Source organism: Scatophagus argus, chromosome 18 (assembly GCF_020382885.2).
Source record: "Scatophagus argus isolate fScaArg1 chromosome 18, fScaArg1.pri, whole genome shotgun sequence".
NCBI lineage: Eukaryota > Metazoa > Chordata > Actinopteri > Scatophagidae > Scatophagus > Scatophagus argus.
The window spans coordinates 5,841,955-5,865,512 of NC_058510.1; the positions used below are offsets into that span (position 1 = coordinate 5,841,955).

Here is a 23,558-nt window from a genome sequence, read left to right on the forward strand (position 1 = left end):
AAACAACATTAAATACAGCAAAGAAGATATACTGAACCACACTGAAGCCAAAAACGTCCCTCCTTTTTTGGATAAACTCTCCACTGTACAACACTGTAAATCCACTCAGTAAGAACAGGCAGAATTAATAAGAACATGTTACCAACATAATTGTAAAAATAATTCAATTCAATAAAACCGTTGTGCTGAGAGAATTTGCACAATGCGTACAGAAGTGAAGAGCCATCACTTATTTTATGAATGTGATGAAAATGATTTCTTTGTATTCACCGTGCAGAAGCTTCAAACCTCAAAACAGAAAGCACATGTGTGGTGTGTGCATGTGCTGCATCTGCGTGTGCGTTCTCACCTCAGCCGAGGAGCCCTTCTCCACGGACCTGATGATGGGCACTCTGTTCCTCTCTTCCAGCGTAAAGCCGTAGCCTCCATCGCTGGGCCTTATCTGGGAAAAACAACACGTCTCCCATCAACAAAATCCCAAACCAGCAGACCAAGACGTTTTCACAAAGCACACACACACCAGAAGCAGATACTGGTACACACAGATAGCAGCCGGGTTAGAATTTGCTCACTCCTCTGAAAAGACTGCTTACTGAGGTATAAAATGGAGTTGTGCAGTGTTCAGACTTCTCCCTGTCACAGCTGTGTGCAGCCTAATTATCTACTGTTCCTCTGGCTCGTTCTGAGATGGGCCTACATTACGGCAAAGTCATAGCACATTATACAGAGTGAGAGCTGATCACTCAATAAGCCACCGAGGCGGACTGTAAGTGGACGCTCACCAGGAGAGACTTGGAGATGACGTTCTCAACTATTTTCAGGTCGTGCTTCATCGGTTTGTGTTTGGTGTTGGAACCTTCCATCTCCTCATCGGCAAAGAAGCGAAACAACAAGGGCTCGTCCTTGAATTCACTCTTTTCCAGCACTGATGGAGATAACAGGGAAGCCATGGATGAATACATGTCAGACAACTAAACAAAATATATAACATATAACATATAACATTATTCAACAAAATAACATTTGTTGAATAATCGCAGGGCAACAGATTGTTCTTGGGCTTAAAACTTCATTCCAGCGTGTTTGAAAGTTTTACCGCCATGTGTATGTCACATTTTTGATGCCATTTTTCAAAAAGCAAAAACAGTTTTTCTTTATACTGCACCAGGTTGCCATTGGTTTTCATTTAAACAGCAGGAAATGAGCAGGCTCCTGCTCAAGCTGTGTAATCATCTCAGCGAACATAATAATGCCACATTAACTGTTTCATGCTAATGCAGTTTTGACAGTGGTTAGATTTGGAAAGCATGCACTCAAAGCTATTACGTAACTTTACAGTTTGACAAATTGTGGGAGATTAAATAGAAACCAGTGGATGTGTGGAAATGTAGAAAATGTACTGGAATTTATTAACAAAAAATACTGAGGCAGTTTGGTAAACGGGCTAACACATGCTTTTATACCATGTCATAATACAAGTGCATGAAATGAAAACATGGCTTAGCTCAAGGGCCCAGACTGCCTATTGATAATTAATCAAAAACATTTATCTCTCGGGCATTCAGGGAACATCACACTCTTTACACTTTAAACATTGATGTCCACTGCTGTGCAGAAGCAGAGCATATTAAAATTAACGACTAAGCCTTTTGCATTAAGTAAAGAACTTTCCAAACGAAGCATGCCCAGTACTTAAACACCATGGATCCTAAAATTCACAAATAGATACCGCGAGGGAGACCCCACTTTTGTGGGGGTCACTTTTGAATGAATCCAGCCTACATGGTTGGCAACAAAGTGCCTTCACCAAGACTTCAATTTTGAGACGAAGAAATAACCCTGGGGGGGAAAAAAAACGAGTTTCCTTCTAACATTCCCTCACTTCATTCCCCTCAAGATCAGATACAGTGCCAATAGTTTTAATAGCCACATCGTCAGGCCAAACAACTTACTGGCACAAATGATAAAATTACCCTGAAGGCTGAGGAAGTGACAGGAAGTTTGATGGCTGGGATTGCTGTGTTCCATAAATGTGCTGGTAATTTGTAGTGTGAGGCTTCAGCAACGGGTAGTTTGGAGCAGTTACATCATGGAGGTACAAGGAGACACACTGTGACTCATACTGTAATCTGTATGATGTGGACCTTGGCATGAGGGGGAGCACAGAGTTAAAAACAAGCACGACTCGCACAAACAAACTGTAACCGTGGCTACTGACCATTTTGCACTTAAACTGATAAATATCCATGTTTTAATGTGCCAAGTTCTCACAGCTAAAGTGTACCACGCTTGTGCCCTGCACTGGGTTACTTGGGTTATGTGCGCACAAGTATGCATGAAGTTACTGTCAGATACAATCAGACACACACACACATGCATACATACACACATAAAAATTCATTCACTTGATTGGAAAAAAAAAAGTCTATTCCTGTGGCGTGTCAAAGGGATTATAAGTAGAAATGGAATGAGAACAAGAGTGGTTGTGTTCTAAAACAGGATGCTAAAATGCCAGACGCCCTCTGTGTGGTTTCTCCAAAACATTCAGCTCTCATTTAGTCAGTGATGGAGAGGATTCCAGGGTTTGTGAACAGCGGGATCAGAACTTTATTTATTTACTTTTTCTTTTTTCTTTTTTTTTAGGTTTTCACTCTGAAATCCATAGCAGAGAGAAGTGTTGTACCGTGATGCATGAAGCCATTGTCGCACAGCTCCACCCCCAGGATCAACGCTTCCTCCCTGGTCCTGCAGTCGCCCTGCAGCAGAAGACACAAGAAAGAGCAAGAGTGGAGCGGAGAAAGAAGACAGATTCAAACAAATTGAGTGGAGTAGAGTAAATGCATCAAGTGGGTGGGGGCAAAGGGAATGAGAGAAAAGGAAGCAGGAAGAGAGACAGAACAAAAGACATTGTGTGTTTAGAGAAATGTCAGCACTCACACACCTCCCACCCTTTGTTCCTAAAGCCCAGAGGCCAGCAGAGCCACTCCACACTCCATTTTAAATGCAGCCAAAGTCATGACAAGACAGCACAGTGTGGCAGATGCTCTTGAAGTCTCGATGAAGGAGTGAGAGTTATTCCGCTGGCCTGGGTCAAACGCATTCATCGGGACAATCACACATTCATACACACACACACACACGTGTGCTTATACGCACACAGAAACATGTGATGTCTGCCATTGATTCTGTGGTGGTCGGCATATACATTTCATGTCTTTGCTGTCATTCTGAACTTGGCTATCAATCTGTCAGCCTCAAAGCTTCCCGTCAAAGTCAATGAAGCTCAGCTGTCGAATCAATCCTGCTTTTCTTTCTTCACTTCCTTTGGGCTCCACTGAGAGCCTCAAATTCGATGGCAAGAAACACTTTGTTGTCCCAGTTTTTTTTTTGTTTTTTTTTCTGTTGCACATTTGAGGTGACCTGAAAACTACACAAATAAGAATCTCATGGATGTGTTTCAACTATACTTCAGAAAAAATCTACAAAACTTTGTAATGTGTTGAATTTGAATTAGCTTGGAATCATTTATTTTGTTAAGCAACATGATTACATGATCAAATTGCTATCTTGTGAGCCCAGTGAAGGTTGACAAATGATAATATTGTCCATGTATTGCTGTTGCTGAAGCAGTTTGATGGCTTACCTGTGCAATAAGCCAGTCTATCAGCTTGTTCGCCATCACCACCGACTTGTAGGTCCGCAAATGGTAGTCCTTATCCCTATATGGACACAAACAAAATTCTACCTTTATGCTTAGACTCAGATTCAGCTCTATGTTTCAGTTTAACTGTATTAAACCCAGATGGTGAACATGTGGACCAGCAATTGCTTGGTCTATTTAAACACGGCTCCTAAAAGAGGACTAATAATTCCTACTGTCAGCAAGGCGTGGTCACTTTTCAAGCCCTGGCAGTTGCGTCATAAATCTAAGGGAGTTTCTGACAGTCGCTGACAGCGAAACAGCATTCCTTCGGGCACGAATGGTAACGGCCCCTGCAGTGTTTGGCACTCGGGTGACCCATGTCAGCCTGGTGCAGCCGCACAGATCCCGAGAATGCTGTGTGAAAGGAGCCGTGACTTTCCCATGAACACAGGGGCCTCCCTCAGGGGCACGCAGGGGCCGAGCTGCAGGCCGGGAAAGTCCAGAACCACCGTGACTTACACCACTCCACCATTTCCACCACATGCAAACACTCACTCAGGCACACATGCAACCGTGCGCACACACACATGCACACACACACACACACACAGTTCAGACAAGTTAAACATGACATGTGGGCCAAGTTAAAGTCCAATCTCAGCTGTCTGGAGCTCTTCAGAATGTGAAGCGTGAGAGGACGAAAGCTACCCCATTTCCTCCACAATGGAAAGTTTTGTTGCGTAACTGTATTTGACAGCCTGTGATGGTCTCTGATGAGGACCCTCATGTTGGTATTAGCCGGTGAGGCACGTTGCCCTGCCCTTTACCACGCATAATCCACTCGGACCAGAGAAGGGCAAGAGGAGCCCTGTTTTTCCCCCCTGAATGGAATACAGACTGGGGCTACAGCGGCTGCTCCTCAGTGAGGCTGTCAAGAGTGAAAAATGGGGGGTAAAAACAGCGAACCAGTGGGCAGCCATATGTCCAGCATGAGGAAACAGCATTTTGAGAAATAGCAGCGGAAAAGGTCAGAGAGGTGGTTTTAAGCTTGCTGTCCAAAGAGGAAAGTTGGCCTTGACATTTTGTTTGGAGTAAATGGATGATGAAAGCAAGTTTTTAAAACATTCTTTGCAATATGTTTTACAGAGGATGCTGAAAGTTTAAGCTTTAATCAACTGCTTCAGTCATGCTGAATTACTCACTACAGTGTAACAAATCGTTAGTTATTTTGAGAATCCTGCACCTCCATCCATTCATCTATAAATATTGAGTTTCTGGAGGAGACATAATGAAGAAAAGCTTTCGATATTTTTCATGCAATGAACTGAAATGTTATTTTTTTTTCAACCTGTATAAAGACATTTTATGAGATTCCCTTCACTGTAATCTGGGGGTTTGCAGCCTTTCTGTGTGCGCATTGAAAAAGCCTTTTCATCACTTACAGTGGACATTTCAAACTGCGCAATCAGATCTCCTGGAGTGGACAGATTCACAGCTATCTTACAAGGAAGGCAGAAGTGCGAGGGGGGCACAGAAGCCGTGTGGGGGTTGCGTAGTGCACCCCCTCACACCCCCGTCCCCCATTTGCTGCATCGCTCTCACTCTGCCAGGAAATTATGCCTAATTAGGCAGGGGCTGGTTGCTCCAATTAAACTCTGGCATTCCCAGGCCCTGTGATGCATTGTACCAAGCTCTCAATGAGAACACGCTGCGCAGAGATGCCGGCTAGCAACACACACACACACACACACACACACACACACACACACACAACTCTAGTACACCGACAAGAGTTTTTACATAAAGGGGTTTGGCCTCAGTACAAACACAGATTGACTGAATGCTGACACACACACGCAAAATCGTCCTTTAGGCTTTTTAGTAGCTGGATCAAACAGAAATAAAGAGAATCCTCTGTGCTGGGACACATGAAGGATAGCCCCCCCTGGCTATGGCACAGTTTTATTGGTGTAAAATTAAAGCTTTTCATCAGGCCATTTCAAATTCGGCGTAAACAGGCAACCCTGATGCGCTGCTTTGCAGTAAAACACATTAACAGCCTGCACCTCAAATACTAACCAAATGAAATTTAGGAAAACAACGCAGAAAACCAAAGCATGTCAGTAAATTACTCTATAAAATGAGTAATGAGCTGAGCTCTGTTTCATCACATGTGCAGAAATTGCTAAAAAAAAACATTTGTAACTTGTAAGTGTTTCGTACCAGATGTTTCCCCGATACATATATCTAAATAATGTATAATGAACACAGGACTTCTTCAGTGTTTGCCTCAAGCGGCTGAAATCTGTCAGGCTGTTCGGAGCACAGGATCAATACGCTGTCAGTCATGCGTGTGAAATGTGTGAGACCTGTGCATTGTTACCGAGTGGCCCCTGTGAAACGCCCTGTGAATCACAGCGAGGAGGTCATTTGTAGCCATTATGGATGTGACTGTGTGACCCAAATGTAGTGTAGACACAAAGCAATGAGGAGAATATGACCCGAGCTCCAGAAAAATCCTGGACCTTATTACTGCTACTACAAGTTAGGATTGATTTCTGTTTCTAAAACGATTTCCAAAGTCAAGAATGAGACTTGTTCACATATCAACATCTTCCAAAAGTCTATTAAACGCATTAAATCAACTCTCAAAAACAACTCTAATTCAACACGCTGTCTTCCATTTATCCGTGTCCCACATGCACCCAAACCATTTGTAACATCTGATAGACTCAATCATCTTCACCACATCTGTGTTTTGAGGCCGGCAAGAAAAAAACCTGCCAACCTCAATCACCCACAAGGCCCCGCCACACTCCATCACCATCTGTGCTAACTCCTCCTAAGTGAGTTCCTCCTTAAAAACAATGAGCTCATAGTTCACGGTGATATTCCACTCTCCAGACTTATTTTTAGAAGCAAGAGCCAGATGCTGAGCTACTGGAGATACACCTGGCTGGGTTGCAATGGCGTGGAAAGGGAAAATGGCAGTCTACCTGATGACAGGTGTGAAGAGGCTGTGAAGGCGGCAGAAGAGCCGGACACCCTGAGAAAAACAAGGAAGAAGATAACATCGGTAAAAGGGGTATGAAACGTGATTAAATGTGTGTTTAAATTAGCCTCCTCTGCTGCACTGTTACCTTAGATATGACGTCATGCATGTCACTTCTGGGGTGGTACGTGCCGTCGTCGTAGCGAAAGCGGTAGAGCACAGGCTCAGGTTTGAACTGGTATTTGTCTGTGACTAAAAATGCAAAACATAAGGAGGTTTTTAAAAGGACATGTGCCAGAACGAAAGGAAATAAAAACAAGTCTCAAACTCTACAGGAATGTTATTCAAGACTGAAAGTGTAAGAGGTTTAAAGACATATTGAAGCCAAACAGGACTGCATGGTGAAACACGCTTTCCAGACAAGAGGAAGACTCAAACTTCACACAGAGTGGTCACAGATAACACAGCCGCTGAGAGCTGCCTTGCTTTGCGGGACTTTGTCGACAACAGTAAGAATGCTTGGCTCTGTATTCTTGGCTACAGCCGTGCGGGTTCCATTAAAGGTTTTTATGAAAAGATATTCTGTCATTTTTCACATGGGGACTTCTAACTGCACTGTGAGAAAGCTCGAAGGGGCCTAGGAGTTATTCCTCTCTGTCAGGAACAGCTCTAAAGCCCAATCTCATTTCTCAGTGAGGAAGCAATAAAGCACCCCCAAGTGATTTAGGATACAACTTGGCTTGAGGCCTTACTCTTTTGAGGAAAAACTACATGCAGAGCAGTATGTGCCATTCAGTGTGCATGCAAAGCATTAGCCAACCTAAGCCTCATCCGCTAAACACACTTGTCACACAAAGCCGCAGAACAGCCACTGAGCAAACACGACACAAACACTACGGCAAGAATAGATTAGTAATTATAATCCCTTACCTAAACATTGTGTCAAGGGAGTGTTTAAAGTGGGACACCTGCTAAAACATAAATAAGACAGCTGCATCTACACGAGCCAAAAAGGAAGAGTGTTGTGAAGCTCTGCTTTTTGAACGGGGAACATTCATTGGACATGGTTAGAGGTTAGGTCAGGCAATGTCAGGCACTCGCATGCTCTACGCTGCGCAGCACAAAGTGAATTAGACTGTGGCCAATTTGGTTTTAGATATGAAACAGCACGCGGCGATAAAGCAGGTCTGGCAAGAAAGGAGAAAATTGTGAGAACCAACCGTGGTGGATGATGCCGTTCTCGAGCAGCGCTTGACCCAGGTGAACCCCTTCCTCTGGGTTGCCTGTCTCCCCGACTTCCATCAGCCAAGACACAAACTCACTGGGGACACACAAAAGACAACACTGACATAATAACGCACACGCGTGTACACGCACGCTGACTCAAGGACAACACAACAAGTATACACAAAATGCCCCTGAGAAATCCCATCACTCCCATCACTGGGGGGAGAGTTTGCTCTGGATCATCTGTTATAAAAACAAAAAACAAAAGTGGTGGCCACCATTACAGAGAGTCTTTACAACACACTACGAACAACATTTACTCTAAATTGATGTGGCTATGGCAACAAACACTATCTATAAAGAGGAATGATTTATTTATCTGTCTGTCAAAACAACCAGCAGGATTCGGTTTGCGTGTTCTGTCTCGTTTATTTACATTAGACATACAACGTAACACTATCAATTATGAAGGATTTAACTGGATCTTGGGAAGTTCACAATGTAAAAACCGATACTTTTTTTTTGCTCTGCATCATTTACAACTGGGACGAGGAAACAAACCCCCCTGCCAAAACAACAAACAGTATCCGATCTTGTGATGGCCCAAATGAACTAAATTGGATAATTCTCCATAATTTAGTGAGTCAGACAGAAACAGAAAGATAGAGAGAGGGACAGGGAATGAAAGAGGGAGAGGCAGAGCAGCAGTAGCCATATCTGATTACATCCTTGATGTCCTGTCTCCCCATAAAAGCCAAACAAACACGGCCAGCAGGACCACTGGAATTCTGTGGAATTCACTTCCAGGCCACGGAGGTGGCCGGGTGTCAGCACCGAGCCAACGGGAGCAATTACAAAAGTTTTCAAAGAAGCAACTGAACAAACAGCCCATCTCCACCCGCTCCTCCATCCATCCAGTGTTTTACACTCTTTAACCACTCATGCTTGGCATCTTCTCTCTCCATAACAGACCACAGGGGAAAAACACAAGTCTATAACAACGTCAATTTGTCAACCTTTGTACCTTCAGCATGGAAGAGAAAATATCCTCCAAGTTCGGACTGCACGGTTCTCATGGCCTCACATATCCAATAAACACTTTTACGCAATTTAACTTGACATTTGGAGCAAAAATAAATCAACGGACATACCGATAAGTTGACGTATGTGTGAGTGTTGTGTATTAAATGCTGTCTATGTAGGCCGACATGCAGCAAAATTCTTTCTATTCAGCTACAGCTTTTTTTTATTTGTCGTTTGTGAATGCTGACAGAGCAAAAGGTGTATCCCAAATCATGTCAAAAAGCTGACAAAGACAAAGGGCACTTCTCACAGAACGTCTAACCTTTTCGCTGAGCTTTTAAAGGGCTTTTCATCATCTGTCATAACAAGCTGACTGTCTGACATATCGAGAAAAGACTTTCTTTTGTTTTTCCGTTTATCCCAAGGTTAAAACTGAATAACTGAAAGCTAGGTGGCTGTCACCCACATGTTCTTTGATAAATTACACTCTCACAGGACCCAAACCACAGACAGGACTGTTGCACTTAAAGGGGAGGAGGTTTGAGACCCAAAAATAGCCTTCAGCCTAAAAAAAAAATCAAAAAGAAAAAGAAGAGTCATGGGGAAAGAATAAAGGAAAAGCATTTCACAATGGATGGAGAGGGACGAGTTGCAGCCATAGGCAATGTGGCTTTCATCAGATACATACCGCGCTGGTTCCAATTCACCAGTTACGCCTACATGTAATCATCTCCAAAGTCGTCTCAGACAGGGGAAGTACAGAGGGACTAGAGATGCCTTTTCACCCACAAGTGGTCATCCAGGTGTTGGCCAAGTTATGTATGGAAGTTTAGGTTTCCAAAGGCAGCTTCCCTGAGCTGCTTTCTCACCATATGATCTCTTCAGACTCAACAAGGTGCCCAAATATGACCAACATTTGATCCTTTTAATCCTTTTAGCTGACAGATCCATTCCTCCTCCAGACCGCGAGGGATCTGGTGTTGTCTGCGTTGACCAAAGGAGAAAGCAGCTCCTCCATTCAAACCACCATGTGATATAACACGGCCACAACTATGTCCACTTGGACTTTTCTGTTGTAGTTATTTTCTCTCTCTCTCTCTCTCTTGCTATGCTTTTAAAAATAACAGGGATTTTGAAATGGCTGTTCGGGTGATTTTCAGCGTGATTATTACCAGTCAAAACATCTCTGTAAAAAGTTAAAATGAATGGAAATCATGGGTCATTCTGAAACGCAAGTGCGGGCGTTTACAAGGGAAATTTGTTATGGGATTTCAAGAGTCAAGATAGGAGCACAGTTTAAAATAACATCCAACCAAGACTGTCTCGTGAAAATTTTTAATTTCCAGCTGCACAGTGTCATCCCTGTAAAAAGACTTTTAACTGTCACATACAATTTTCATTTTCCAACATGGGGAGCTGCGACCAGATGTTTGCAGATTTTATTATCCTGTTCCAGCTTTGTCACCCTCTCAGCCTCACAGTGTGTGCTCCCCACACAGGCCTATCATGTGGGAAGCACATTACATTGAAAATTAGAAAATAATTTTTGTTGAATGCTGAAAAATGGAAATAAGAATTGAGGTTACAGGTTTTTTCACTTTCCCGGCTTAGCAGAGCAAGAGATGTGATGTTCCATCAAGGTTCCCACTTATATAACAGTGCGTGTCCTCTAAATATTGGCTTTTAAAGTGGATTGTAATGAGATCCAGAATTCAAGATTTTAAATTCACTGACTTTTTTTTGTTTGTTTTTTTTTACTTTACTTTCTTTTACTTGCATGAAAAACTGGTATGACAGGAAGACATCTACATCTTATATGATGAAAGGAGAAATACTGAAACGGGGGCGTTGACTCATGCATGCTTAAAATAGCTCAAGGACAGGATTTTGAGCAAAGCACTCCTTACAGTAAATATTCACACCTATCAGCAAACGGAGGCTAGATTGGCATGTTTAGATTCATTAAAAGTAAACATGCAAAGTGCACCGGCGGGACTCAAGGACACGAAGAAATGACAAACATGTTACACGCACACACACACACACACACACACACACAGCTGCCCTCTGGCATAATGGGCGCTCTGCTGCAGTTACCTCACAGATTCCTCAGCAGAGAGTTTATTGTAATCTAACATGGGCGAGGGAGAGAGCAGGCAGTCAGCTGAGTCGCACAGGGATATCTCCTTTTGATTTACGACTGGCATTCGATGGCCGATCCGTCCCCAGGCACCACACCAATAATCCTTAAATAAGATTCATGGGCTAAATCTGGCTGGATTTGATTTTCCCATGACTGAGGCTGCAGATATACATGACACAAAGTTTCCCGAAGAAAAAGAGCCGGCGCTTTCTTCTTCTCAGCTGCCTTCTTTACAAATCCTTGTCAATTTTAAAAACCAGCGATGGAGATACTACAAAAGCAATATATCTTATCTGCTTTGAAGATATTACCAAATACTGTAGGTACTATTACTCACTTAACTCTATACAAGGCCACTCTGCCTACATCAAATATAAAGACATATAATAATAAATTCAGTCTAGTTTATATCAGAGGCTCACAAACATCCACTCCGACATTCACTCGCTCCCTCACACTGATGTGACACAGAGGAAACCACAAGAACCGAACATTCAGAGGCTTCATCCCGGACAAACCAAGCTGTCGAAATTACGGGCGCGGCTCTTACCTTCCCAGGAAGCACTTGGGGAAAGTGGTGAGCTTGCGTTTCCGATCCTTAATGAGGTTACCCTTGGTCATGAGGTGGTAGAGCTTCTCACCCTTTTCCGACACCATCACCCACGTATCCTGCTCCATGCCGAGCCTTAAACCTATGCAGCAGAGAGGGGGAGGGAGGGTTGCAAAAAGCCCGTCAATATCGCTGCATTAATAATCTTTGGTCTTAGCTCCTGAATTAGATATGACATCAGTTAATAATCTGCGAAAATAAATGTCTTCTATTTTCACAAGAATTATAATAGCAGGGCCTTTCAGCTCCTGTGCTTTCAGTCCTCAGCAGGGTTAATGAGTGACACTGTGAAGAGTTTAGAGCTCATACACAACTGTTTGAACACCTTTAAAAATGCAAGCAATGACACGTGCAGATACTGCCGCGTTGCTCATTTTTTCTTTCACTCTCAAGATGCAGATCACACAACCAATCAGGGTCAACCTTTTCAATTATTCCAGGTTAAACTGTTCCGTGTTGATACTGCCAAAGTCAGCATGTATTCTCAGTTATTTGATTCAAGACCCATGTTGAGAGGAAAAAAACCAAAAGGGAAATGAGTTTTCTTAACCAACTGCATTAAAGGTAAACCAACCCTCGCCCTGATATCAATACCCCAAAGCGCCTTCTTACTTTTCCTCCGTTCCCTCTCTTTCATGATGGCCTCCAGCCACTCCTGTTTCTCCTCCGGGGTCTTGGCCATGCAGACGAACCACTTGTTCTTGGCCGTGTTGTGTATCTTCCAGCCGTTGTTTACTATGTTCCCGCTGCTGTGGTAGTCAGCTGTAGGGCAGAAGCAGAGAGCACAGCCACAAGTTTGACTTACGCTAGTTTTATAAAGTCCTCTCCTCGCAAGGGGTGGAACAACACAAATGCACTTTTTTTTTTGACTAATTTAGGCTCAGAGTAGATGTTGTTTGACAGGGAGGGCCATCAATTAGCGGTGGCACTGATCATGACACTGTAAACAGAGTTGTTGGGAAGTCGGCTTCACAGTAAACCAGGGTTACCGCATAAAACGGTAATAACATGAGGCACGGGTCCAACGATTCGCTTCAGGGAAAACGAAGCAAACAAAAGGTTGTGATAGCAACACCAGAACTCCTACAGTAAATAGACAAGCGCAGACAACATATTACAAGATATTATCTGATGAATTAAAGCTTTCTCATACAGTAGTGCGTGGCCTGTTTTCCAAATAAACAACATCCATTCTAAAACTATTGAGAAAAATGTCCTCTGTCTCAGTACAAACACTCACTCCAGACTCATTTTTTCCCAGCTCCAGTGCTGGCCCTCACTGCCTCTCTATTGAGTTCTTCATTGATTATCGCTCTTCTCCTTTAATGAGATAAACGAGAGGACGCACATGCAGAAGAACCATCCATCAGCATTATTTACTACTGAGGCTCCACAATGCTCCCACAGAGCTGACGGATGCTCATGATTCACCACCTATGCTCAAACATAAATGTTAAAAAAAAAAACCCACAGCAGAACTCCTGACCGAGAGTTGAATCTCCATCATTATTTCCACATCTTAAGCAACATTTCGAATGCCTCCTCGTCTGACCTCTGATTTTCTCCCCTCTAAGGGTGTAACAAAAAGCCAGCCATTACAATCATCAATTACAATCATGTCTAAAAGCATCTACTGTGTGGTGTCCTTTATGGTATGCCTCGAGGGTGTTTTTCAACCTCAGGCAGCAAGTGTGCGCCTGGGAAAAAGACACAGCACTCTCACCACGTAGGAATCTAAGCTAAAATACTCCTGTCGCCCCGGATTTCATATTGAGATCTCCTGCCTGTGGAGCAGAACACCCAAGAGTTACTGCACCGCTGCCTGCCTCACGTGTTTATCCTCCGTCTCCAGACCCAAACCCATCCCTCTCTCACCAAAAACACTCAATATTACTGCCCATCTAGGTCTGCTGCAGAGGAAATGATGGCTTCTACAAATATAAATGATAATCAGTGGCTGTATGAGGCCAAGAGACACAAGCCCTCGAGTTCACCAAGTACCAGCAGCAGCAAAGTCCCAAGAGCACGTAACTATAGATGTCTAAAAAAATGTTTATAGGTAAATTGTATTTTTCCATCGGCAATCCAAGTATAAAATCACACGCTTGTGCACCAGTTCATGCCAAAGTCTAAGTTCTCAGTGTTCCTGTGTGGGTTATTATGGCACAGTTTTAAACCCCTGTTGGCAGGAGTGCTGAAATTGAAAAAAAAAGAGGATCTAAGCACAAAAAGAGAAAAGAAAAAAAAATCTAACCGAGTAAACATTTAACTGTCCAAAATAAATATTTTTACCACTCACCCGTGCCATCGTCCACATTTTCCACCTCCATCACCTCCGTGTTGATCCTCCCTCTGAACAGATAGCGAGGACCCTCTGTGGCCGTTTTGCTGTTTTTCAAACGCCTTGGATGGAGAGAAGGAACCGCAAGCCCGGGAGGTTTAATCATATCATGTTAACGCTTCATTAGTCTCACTCACAGTTCATTCAGGGACTTAGTATAATCAACTGATGTTTGTCCACATGTAGCAGCCAAATTTAGATACAACTTATTGGATTCAAGCTCAGAGCAACACATTTTATCTTCTTTCTTTAGTCACTGAATGAATTTGGTTTTATGTACCTGTACGCACTGCAGTGTGTATGATGTGGACAGTAAAAGCAAATTGAAGCACGCCAGTGGCAGATTGGTTGGTTGAGGGTAAATAAAAGCTTCCCAAAACACGTATAACAGATGTAGGAGGATTTTTAGCAGCTGCATCAGTAGCTCAGAGTGAGCATCTGACAAAATAAAAGTTCATTTACAGAGATAAGACTATTCATCAAGTGTCCTATGGTGGGCAATCAGCAAGAGTTTCCTAAAGCAACTTGTACTTATCACAATAATTGTCATACCATTTGGCATATTTCCACATGATCTACCCTGACAATAAAATCCACAAGTAAAAGGAACGTGTCCACAGCCCACAGACCATGGTTAGACTGATCACATGTCCCCATTTCAAGTCAAAAAAAAACCTCCCAAATCCTTATCTCACGTGTCTCCTCAACTGCATAACTTTTCTTTCAGCTCCCTCACAAAAAAACTAAAATGCTTCCCACAGTGCGCTGCTCCCTTTTCTTTAAAAACAGAAAAAGCAAAGGAACTGGTGCAGTGAATTATTTATAAGGTCCATGCTCTAAATGTTGTGTAGGAGTACAGAGACAGAGGGATATTTAAAATTAGCATAGACAATATTTTTATTCTGTTTTTTAAAAAATATTCAGTGTCAGAATTTAAATTCATCTCCGGTTTTGTGGATTTTGTCTGTAGAGTAAGGAATAAAAGATGGTCAAGACACCTGTTTTTCTTCTTGCAATAGACCAGGAGCTTGTCAAACAGGAAGAAAATCCGCTCTTGTATGTTTCCAGCAGAAATCTTCAGCAGGACCCCGTGCATGAGCATCTCGGTGCACGTATCTGTGATATTGGAGCCCTGCAAAAGGACATGTGGACAAAAGGTCAAACAGACAGACACAGAGAGAGAGAAACAGATGTTTCGACATGGACTGACACACAGGGGAACGCTGGAAAGAAGTTATTCCAAGTGGCAAATAATCTTTAGAAAATTTCAGAAAGTTTCGGCGAATTATTTCTATACCATTCAATATTCACAGATAGTGTCTGAACAGGAGGGGGGGCGGGGGGCTACAAAGCCCAGACTTTCCTGTTCCCTCTCTCAGGGGTCTGTAAAAACACTCCCTGCTTCCTCAGAGCAGATTGCTGTGGGACTTTGAAGCGCACACTCGTTAATAGCCTCTATAGAATAACATCCCGTCCAGCCAAACTATGTGTTGCCATTGTCGCGTCTGGTCACCATATTGGTTGGGGTTCCTGCTGCAAGTGATAAAGTGTGCTGTCTTTTCCCCTTACCTTGTCTGCTCTGGGAATTTATGTACCACGTTTGATCGGCCCTTCAGAGCTAAAAATAACTCGCATGCGCACAGAGCCGGAAAATGTGCTAAGCATTTCCTCCTGCTGAAGACATCAGCGAGCCAAAACCCATCCTGCTTTTTCCTTCTGTCCCTCCTCGCCCATTTTGTTCTCCTTCTCCTCCTCTTTCCTTTTTCTGATCATCTCTCTCTCTCTCTCTCTCTCTTCCTCTGTCCTTGATTCCCCAGTCGATTCCTCTATCTCTTTCATTCCTTCCTCCACACTGTTGTTTAGCCTCCCGCTCTTTCAGGGCCTTTTAACTCCCCAGCCCATGACCAGATGTTAAGCTAATTTGCAGCCAGTGAATGTGTGCACACCAGACGTGGAAAGGCCAACTTGTCTTGGTCACATGAAGGGGCCAATAGCAACATCACATCACACCCAGACTGTACAGCTGCATTTCCTTAATGGAAGAACCAACACCTGCCCTTTGTGTTTCGTGCGTCTTTAACAGAACCGCCCGCCTTTTTGTTTCTCTCTGCAGCATTTTTCTATCACTCCTCACATCTCTCTTGTTCCAGAGCTCCACAGAGGGTGTATTCAGTCTAAAACTTAAACAACACTCACCCCACTCAACCCTCAGTCATCTGTTTCATCTAAATTTCAACCCTCTATTTTTATAGTCAGACAACTGCCAGACATAACAACTGTAGAAAAGGAATAAAAAAAATTAGGAACAACAACGCAGGATATAACATTTATTAAGGAACAGCTTTGGTACTATGTGTTGAACTCTGAAGTGGTATTTGTCAATTAGCTGGAGAGATGAAAGAACTTGACCGAAATTAAACTTTAGACGCCCAATCAGGAAAGCTCCACAACTCAAGTAGATTTTAAGAACGCTAATTAAACTTGCACAAGAGAACAGAATGTGAAATGAAACACGACTGGAAACTTCTACCCACTGCTCTAAAATTATTTTTCTACGGTACACAGTGAGAAAACACAGACACTTGCAGGACTAACCAGCTGGCAATCACCGCCCTGACAAACGCTGCCAGTCACGGCGGGCCATCGCCCTGTCTCTCCCACGCAAGGTGAACCTGCCAGGTTGCCCCGGGGGCAGCCAGCTGTGGAGCCGGTCAGCGCTAACAAGCAATCAGCCCGGGCGGAGGAGGAGGAGGAGGAGGAGGAACGGAAAAAACAGCAGCTCTCACAATCACTCCACATCCCTCCACCATTCCTCAAACACCCACACAGAACTGCGAGATGCAAACCATCGTTCAGCTCTCTCAGTTTTTCTATTACTCTCTTCTCTTTTCCTTGGTTCCAACTCATTTAGAGCTGCAGAGCCTGGCGAGCAGCAGTCGGAGGGACCTGCTCCAGCATGAGCTAATGTTTACAATTAATAAAAGTGCTGAGGGGAAACCGCAGAGTAGCTACAGCCAGGACCGTGACCGTGTCGAGTACAAGATATGTCACCACGCCCAACACTGAGCCTCATTTTAACCACACTATTCTTAGGCTTATATGTGTGTGTGTGTGCGTTAATGTATGAAGAACACCAAAACCTTTCGTGTTCATTGTATGATGAGATTAACACACGTACGACAGAATGTTTCATACAAGCCTTGGGGTTTTTCCTATAATAACAGATTCAAGTAGTGCAGTATATTTCACTATGAAACTTACTCGAAGCTTCTCTAGATGCCCTGCTAATACTATAACAACGCTGACCCTAAAACAACACATTCCCAGAAATTTGAACATCTCGGCCACATGCAAGGACGCCTAATCATTCTTGCTTCTTGTCTTACTCATATATAACTTAAAAGCCTATGTTTTATTCAGAAACAACACTGCCTACACCCTAGCAAGAAGCTGTATCAACACTGGCAGTGTATCTGTGTCTGCATGTGTCCAGGAAACCTTTAGGCCCCCTTTGCATGAAGCCGGGTCAATTACATAAGCATCCCGGCCTCTTGCCTCAGAGTTACCACCACGGATTTCTCTTAGCCAGGCAGACCAAGGAGTTCGTTCTACCTGATGATGATTGGATCGGTCACTCTAAAGCATGACGGCTTTAACAACTGGCAACAGGCTCATCCAGGCAGAAAGAATTTGGCCATTGTGAATACAAGTCATTGTTCCCAGACAGAACAAGAAAGCTTAAAAGGCTACAAAAGTCACGGCACTTGGAATTCTTGTTGAATTGCTGGCATAGGGCTAAATGGCTGTCAATAAGTCATGACTTTGAGCCTTGCTGGGGTGGGGGAGGGGTGTGACTCAGCTGTGTGTTAAAGGCAACAAAAAAAAAAAACCTACAAGCCAAATATGACGACACAGCAAGAATTGAAATGAGTAGTTTAAATCATTCAACACAGTGTGCACAGCTAAACTGAGGCCCACCTCCCAGCCCTCGATGTGTGACTGCCATTCCTCCAAAATCTCCAACTTCTCCATCTGTCTCTTGGCTTCGTTGATGCTGGAGCACACAGCCTTCATCACTTGCAGAGACTCTTGCACCAGGGCGTAGTCGTTGTGCTTCTTAGGAGTCCTCTTCAACAGCTCCTGCATATGTAAACAAGTGACAGAGAAAGAAAATCTAGTTTCATTCGCTCACATTCACACTAATGCACTAACGCATACATAAAATAAAATTCGTCTGTCTCTGAATTATAATTCATGCATTATGAAAAGCATCACAGAAAAATCAATGGCAATAGTCTAAACACTGTTTGTCAGCATGCCAGCTACTATAGTGCTAATTTACACTGTTCTGCCTGTATCTGCAGTCAGTGATGACTATCTGTGTCATTTAGGAGGAGGCGGAGGATGCCCCGGCAGCTGGGAGACTTCAAATGACGGCGCATCAGATTACCCCCATATTATTATTACCTCTCTGTTCGCTGTTTACAGAACGGATGGGTGAATTAATAGATCATAACAAGATGAATGAGATGGGACAGCACAGATCACCAACTCAAACCAGGCTTTGAACGTGTATTTAATTTTGCTCACGTTTCACACTGGGAAATGGAAATTTCAGAGCTAACAACTGAGAGGGCAGGTATGAATGAGCCCACTCAAAGTGTCTGAAGGAGCAGCTGGGCAGGGGAGGTGATGATAGCTCTTGTGTTATTGCTGCCATGCGGTGGTTGTGCTGGAGAGCTAAAGCAGAGACATGTCAGAATATGAGAGCAGTGTTTCATTAGCGAGGAAGAAGTTGATGTGATGGGATCTTACAGCCCTGACTCATGACTAGTTGGTAGTGTGTGAACAGAGGAGTGGAAGGGGCGCAAGGGTGTGAGACCTCCATTATGCATGGTTGGCGTGCAAAGGTTCATACTCACTCTGAGCAGCAATGGGTACTTGCAGATCCTCTGAATAGGAGCAACCAGGTAACCCTCCAGTGGGACCTCTGTGTTTTTTCTGCCTCCCAGCAACATGCAGTTCTGATGAAGGGAAAAGAGGTTTAACAAGGCTAACGCTATATGTGGCTGTAAAACCCATTGCAAAGAAAATTAAACTCTTAGATGGTTAAAAGTTGACATCCAACATTTGTTCATGATTTTAGCGGTCAGTGAGCGCGAATAAAGGTCTTCATCACATCTGTGGATGAGCAGATATGTGAAAAACTAGTTTTAGTGATGTAAGCAATAGGTAAAACGTTACCACCATTTTAGTTTGGCATCTTAGCATTTCTAACATGTACAGCTGAATACAACTGAGACACATGGGAATGTCATCGGTTTTGCAGGCATTTGGTGATAAAATGAACTGAAAGACCTGCTAGTGGCACTGCAGGACAAATCTCCAATGTCAGTAAGACTCATCCTCTGAGAAGCATGAATGGTTGTACAAAATTTAATGGGACTCCATCCAAGAATTCTTGGAAAGTAATGGTTCAACTAACAGCCCGACATTGCCATCCCCAAATAAAAATTTAGATTCAGCATAAGCCTAGAGATTAAAAAAAAAAAATCTGCCTTTGGTCGGTAAAAGTGCCCCTCACCTACAGGTGGTGGGCTACAGGCTAAGAGGTCAACTGCTAACATCCATTCTCACCTCCCTCTCACCTGAAATTTCCATGAGGTGCTCAATTACAGGGTAAACAATAAACCAGGCTTTATAGTGGCCAGTAGGCCAAAGGTTTAATGGAGGTTAGCGGATATCCCCATCCTGGACTCTGCAAGGCCTGGGAGGTGACCTGAGGTATATCAGCCCGTAGCCAAGTATAGCTTGTAGGGTAACGTGAAACCCATATAGCCTTGATGGAAGGCTAGGTCACTGAAAGGTCAAGGCTATAAGGACTCCATTAAATCAAAGTCAATTAATATCTTTGCCTCCTCTGGCTTCCTAGATTAAAGGCAAGCGTGGACAGTAAATCAGACACAAGGCTCTTGCAGCCAATCCTCTCCAATGGTGTGTATAGCATGTGTGTGTGTGTGTGTGTCAGCTAAAGCCTTAAGAAAAAGGTCACAAGCTTCACCAAAGAACCAGACAATCAATACATGTGAGTATGCGATCACATTCTGGTTCTTCTGGGTGTGTAATTCTAGATGTCAATTTCAAAGAGCACCATTTTTATGGATGCCTTAAAATGCAAGGGGTAACAGTGTGAAGCAAAGGAGTGATGTGGGACAAGGTCCAGCAATAGCAACTGTCCAAGCCTTTGACTACAGGATGAATGTGGCTACGAACAGCTTCAAGAGCTGCAAGAGGCAACAGAAAAGAAAAAAGAGCAAACATTTTGACCTCTTGAAGTGCACACATATGCACTCACGCACGTTTAGCAAGCCAGCAGTGGAGATGTAGTCATCTTTTGTTCTAGCAACATGATGCTCCCCTGTGGACGTGAAAGTTTCTCCAAGTGTCGGGACAGGAAATGGGAGTCCACCCACACAAGGGGCAGAGCCACATCAGCTGTCAGACACTGGAACATAAAGTACAGGGTTTTACACTGTCCAGCTGCCGTGTGTGGGTGACTGTGTGTTTGTACGTCTAAGAGAGTGTGGAGGTTTGTTTGTTTTGTTGTCCACTTTGGATCACTCACAACCTCAGCTGGATTTGAATATCGTCCCTAAGATCAGCTTTATTTTCAGAATTTCCTTAAATTCTTATGGATGTTTAACATTACAGCCATAGAAGGAGATGAATGCTAAAAGGGGTTATATCCTCACACAGCTACTGATGATGTTATGTGCGCTGGATGGATTAGAAATAGCAACTCTTACTTCTACATGAGCGCAGATGTGCTGTGAGTTTACCTGAACGCATGCATGCTACAAACTGGACATCATGTGCACATTTACAGCCACTTCTCACCAGTAAACACGTCCGAACACTCCGGATCTTATTGAGCTCCAGCAGCAGCCTCTGCGCCTTCTCGTGATTCCCGCAGTATTCGTCATAAATCTGGAAACGGCTTCTCTGTAATAGCCAGACAAAGACAAGGTGAGAGGGAACAAGCACGAGGAAAAAAAAGGCGATAAAGTCAAAAAGAGTGTAAAGAAATTGATTAAACCAGACAGAAGCCATAAATACTGACTTAAGAGAAGTAAAGTGAGAGAAAAAAAGACCATAAGAAGGAGATTTTAAACATAGCACTCATAATGGCTACACATTCCTCTGCTTACTCTCCTCTATATCATGAATTATATAATGTGCATAGTGAGCGTGTGTGTGGGGGGGTCCAATAAATTTCTGTCACTGGCCTTGCAGCCATATGACTGATAACTTTCCACCAAAGCAGATCTGGAGACGTTCATATTCGACTGTGTGTGAGAGGCAGCAGCGGGAGCGCACCACACAGCCTTTAAATCACTCACCACAAAGTCTCTGCTGCAAAGAAAAAAAATACTACACGGTCTTCAGCCATGCTAATTTGCCTCAAAAGACAAAGCTGGTGATGTGAAGAGACATCACTGTCATAACAACAAGCGAGGGCACTCAGAAAAACACTTTATGATTAACTGCTATGTAGGGTCTTCTTCTTCAATCATGTTTTCTAAGAAGTTTATGAATCCCCAAAGAGTAATCTTGGCCCTGAGGACTGATTTTACTGTACCCCAAAAGGGAGGAGTGAAGTCTTTAGTCAGGGTGAACCAATTTGCCGGCCTGCATCACAGTGGGATTTTGATTTGAGCAGGCCTACTGTCCAGCTGGCTCACTTACCCATTTGTGTTCCTGTAGTAAAGTTAGATTGTGTAATGTTCTTTCTTGGAACTTTTGGAACATAAGCAAATCACTACAGGGAAGAAAAGTTCAAAACAGCTGCAGAATAAGGGAAAGAAAGTCGAGAAAGAAAAAAGAAAATGTGTCCAAGTCTTATCTTTTGAGACCCACGTGGTCACTCACAACTGAATTATGGTCACGAGTCACGGCTTTTCAGTTATGCTGTGAGTTATATCCCAGTTTGTCAATGAGGTCATCTCATCATAAACCTGACTACACCATCCGTACTGCCTCTCCTTCACCTGTAACAACTGCGAGCCAGTGCTACATCAGCGCCCTACTGGCAGAGAAGTCGCTTTCAGCCCAATAGAGGGATGTTAAGATTTATTACACTTTGAAACCTGTTATATGGCAGTGTGCCCCAAGGCTGTGCATCAAAAAAAAGATGTATAGCAGGGGTGAGTAGTATATCAGAGCCCTATCAAGCATATCACACATGTGCACTCCTTCATCACGGGTAATCCAGAGGGATATATTGACAACATGTGGTGTTATCTCATCATTTTCAGCAGTACTCCCAGGCATAACTGCCTTTGAGCTCTGATAGAAAAGCTAGCATGAAATTCTTCAGGACTGTCACAAAGAAAGCTTGCAGCCGAGCTAAAAGAGTTTGGATTCTAGTGACACGATCGACTTGAAAGTATTAAGCAGTGAAGACGCATGCGTAACTTACAAAATGCAAGAAGCAACGTCCGATTTCATGGTGAGCATGAGGGTCGGGCTGGAGCAGCTCTTCCACCATGGACAGGAAGTCTTTGTGAACGGCCAGGATGTCCTCAATGTTGGAGAATAAAACCTGTGAGAGACAAAGCACACTGGATTGTTACATAAAACTAAGTGCATATATCTGCCAGCTGTTTTTCTCATCCAATCCAAGATTGTCCGATAAAAAATTGGCATATACTGCTTTGTTGCGGCCTGCAGCACCAGCCGAGGGAATTTCCGAGGTCGCACAGTAAAGAGTGAGGTTTCTTTGTAATGGGCATCTTGGCTTGAGACATCTTTGATATTTGAATTTCAAACATTAACAAAGATATTTCATTCAAGGCACTAAAAAAACCTCACAATTTTAAGATTTGTTGCATGGAAACTTTGCCTTTACGTGGTGTTGACCTCCTTTTATGCCATTTTGTGGTTTTATGAAAGGACCAAACAATACGCTCACTCTGAATGGAGAAAAAAGGTAGTGTAATTAAATGAGAGTTTTAAAACCAGAAAAGTCTTTAATGGGTGTTGTGAGGGGAAAAAAAAGATTTTTGGAGACACTGAGAACAGCCAAATATTTGGTCAAATCTGATCAATTCATTTCTTCTCCACAGGACTGGATGTCATTCAGCTGCCTGGTCACATTACAGCCTGCTGCTGCCCAACCCTATAATGACCCACGTTATCCAAGGGCCTCTCTGTGCAGCAAGTTCCCAAATAAAACACAGCACTGACGGACATATTCCAAAACACGGGAGATGCAGTAAATATCCACTGAATGTGTATTTACCTTCAAAAGTAAGCAAGCTCACTGAAACAGACACACCCCCACTGTGAGAGAGCATCCTTTATTATCCTCCAGCCGCAATCATTTATAAATAGATTATATTTACAGCTGCTTCCTGGATCGCCCACGACTTCTTTCTCCATTCAGAACTCGCCTATTTTAGGTTGAAAGAGCACCCCAAACAAGGGACCCACTTTATTTGGTTTCCAATGTAATTTCCGGCCTTTTCATAGATCAGGTTACTGTATGAGAATAAGGCCTGTGTGCAGACGGAGTAAAAG

At 43.3% G+C, this 23,558-nt stretch overlaps 1 protein-coding gene across 2 annotated transcripts in view; it reads right to left on the minus strand.

Moving 5' to 3' along the window:
- Positions 1 to 23,558, minus strand: part of prex2 (phosphatidylinositol-3,4,5-trisphosphate-dependent Rac exchange factor 2) — an 81,557-nt gene that overhangs the window by 43,569 nt on the left and 14,430 nt on the right. For both annotated transcript variants that reach the window (XM_046370808.1, XM_046370809.1), the window contains exons 3-17: positions 22,459 to 22,581; positions 20,877 to 20,981; positions 18,902 to 19,003; positions 17,958 to 18,119; positions 14,978 to 15,111; positions 13,938 to 14,041; positions 12,251 to 12,400; positions 11,579 to 11,720; positions 7,856 to 7,956; positions 6,784 to 6,887; positions 6,640 to 6,689; positions 3,644 to 3,719; positions 2,684 to 2,756; positions 783 to 925; positions 350 to 442 (exon numbers count right to left, since the gene is read on the minus strand). In XM_046370808.1, coding sequence (XP_046226764.1) covers positions 350 to 442; positions 783 to 925; positions 2,684 to 2,756; positions 3,644 to 3,719; positions 6,640 to 6,689; positions 6,784 to 6,887; positions 7,856 to 7,956; positions 11,579 to 11,720; positions 12,251 to 12,400; positions 13,938 to 14,041; positions 14,978 to 15,111; positions 17,958 to 18,119; positions 18,902 to 19,003; positions 20,877 to 20,981; positions 22,459 to 22,581 — 1,662 coding nt within the window. The remainder of the gene's footprint in view (positions 1 to 349; positions 443 to 782; positions 926 to 2,683; positions 2,757 to 3,643; positions 3,720 to 6,639; positions 6,690 to 6,783; positions 6,888 to 7,855; positions 7,957 to 11,578; positions 11,721 to 12,250; positions 12,401 to 13,937; positions 14,042 to 14,977; positions 15,112 to 17,957; positions 18,120 to 18,901; positions 19,004 to 20,876; positions 20,982 to 22,458; positions 22,582 to 23,558) is intronic.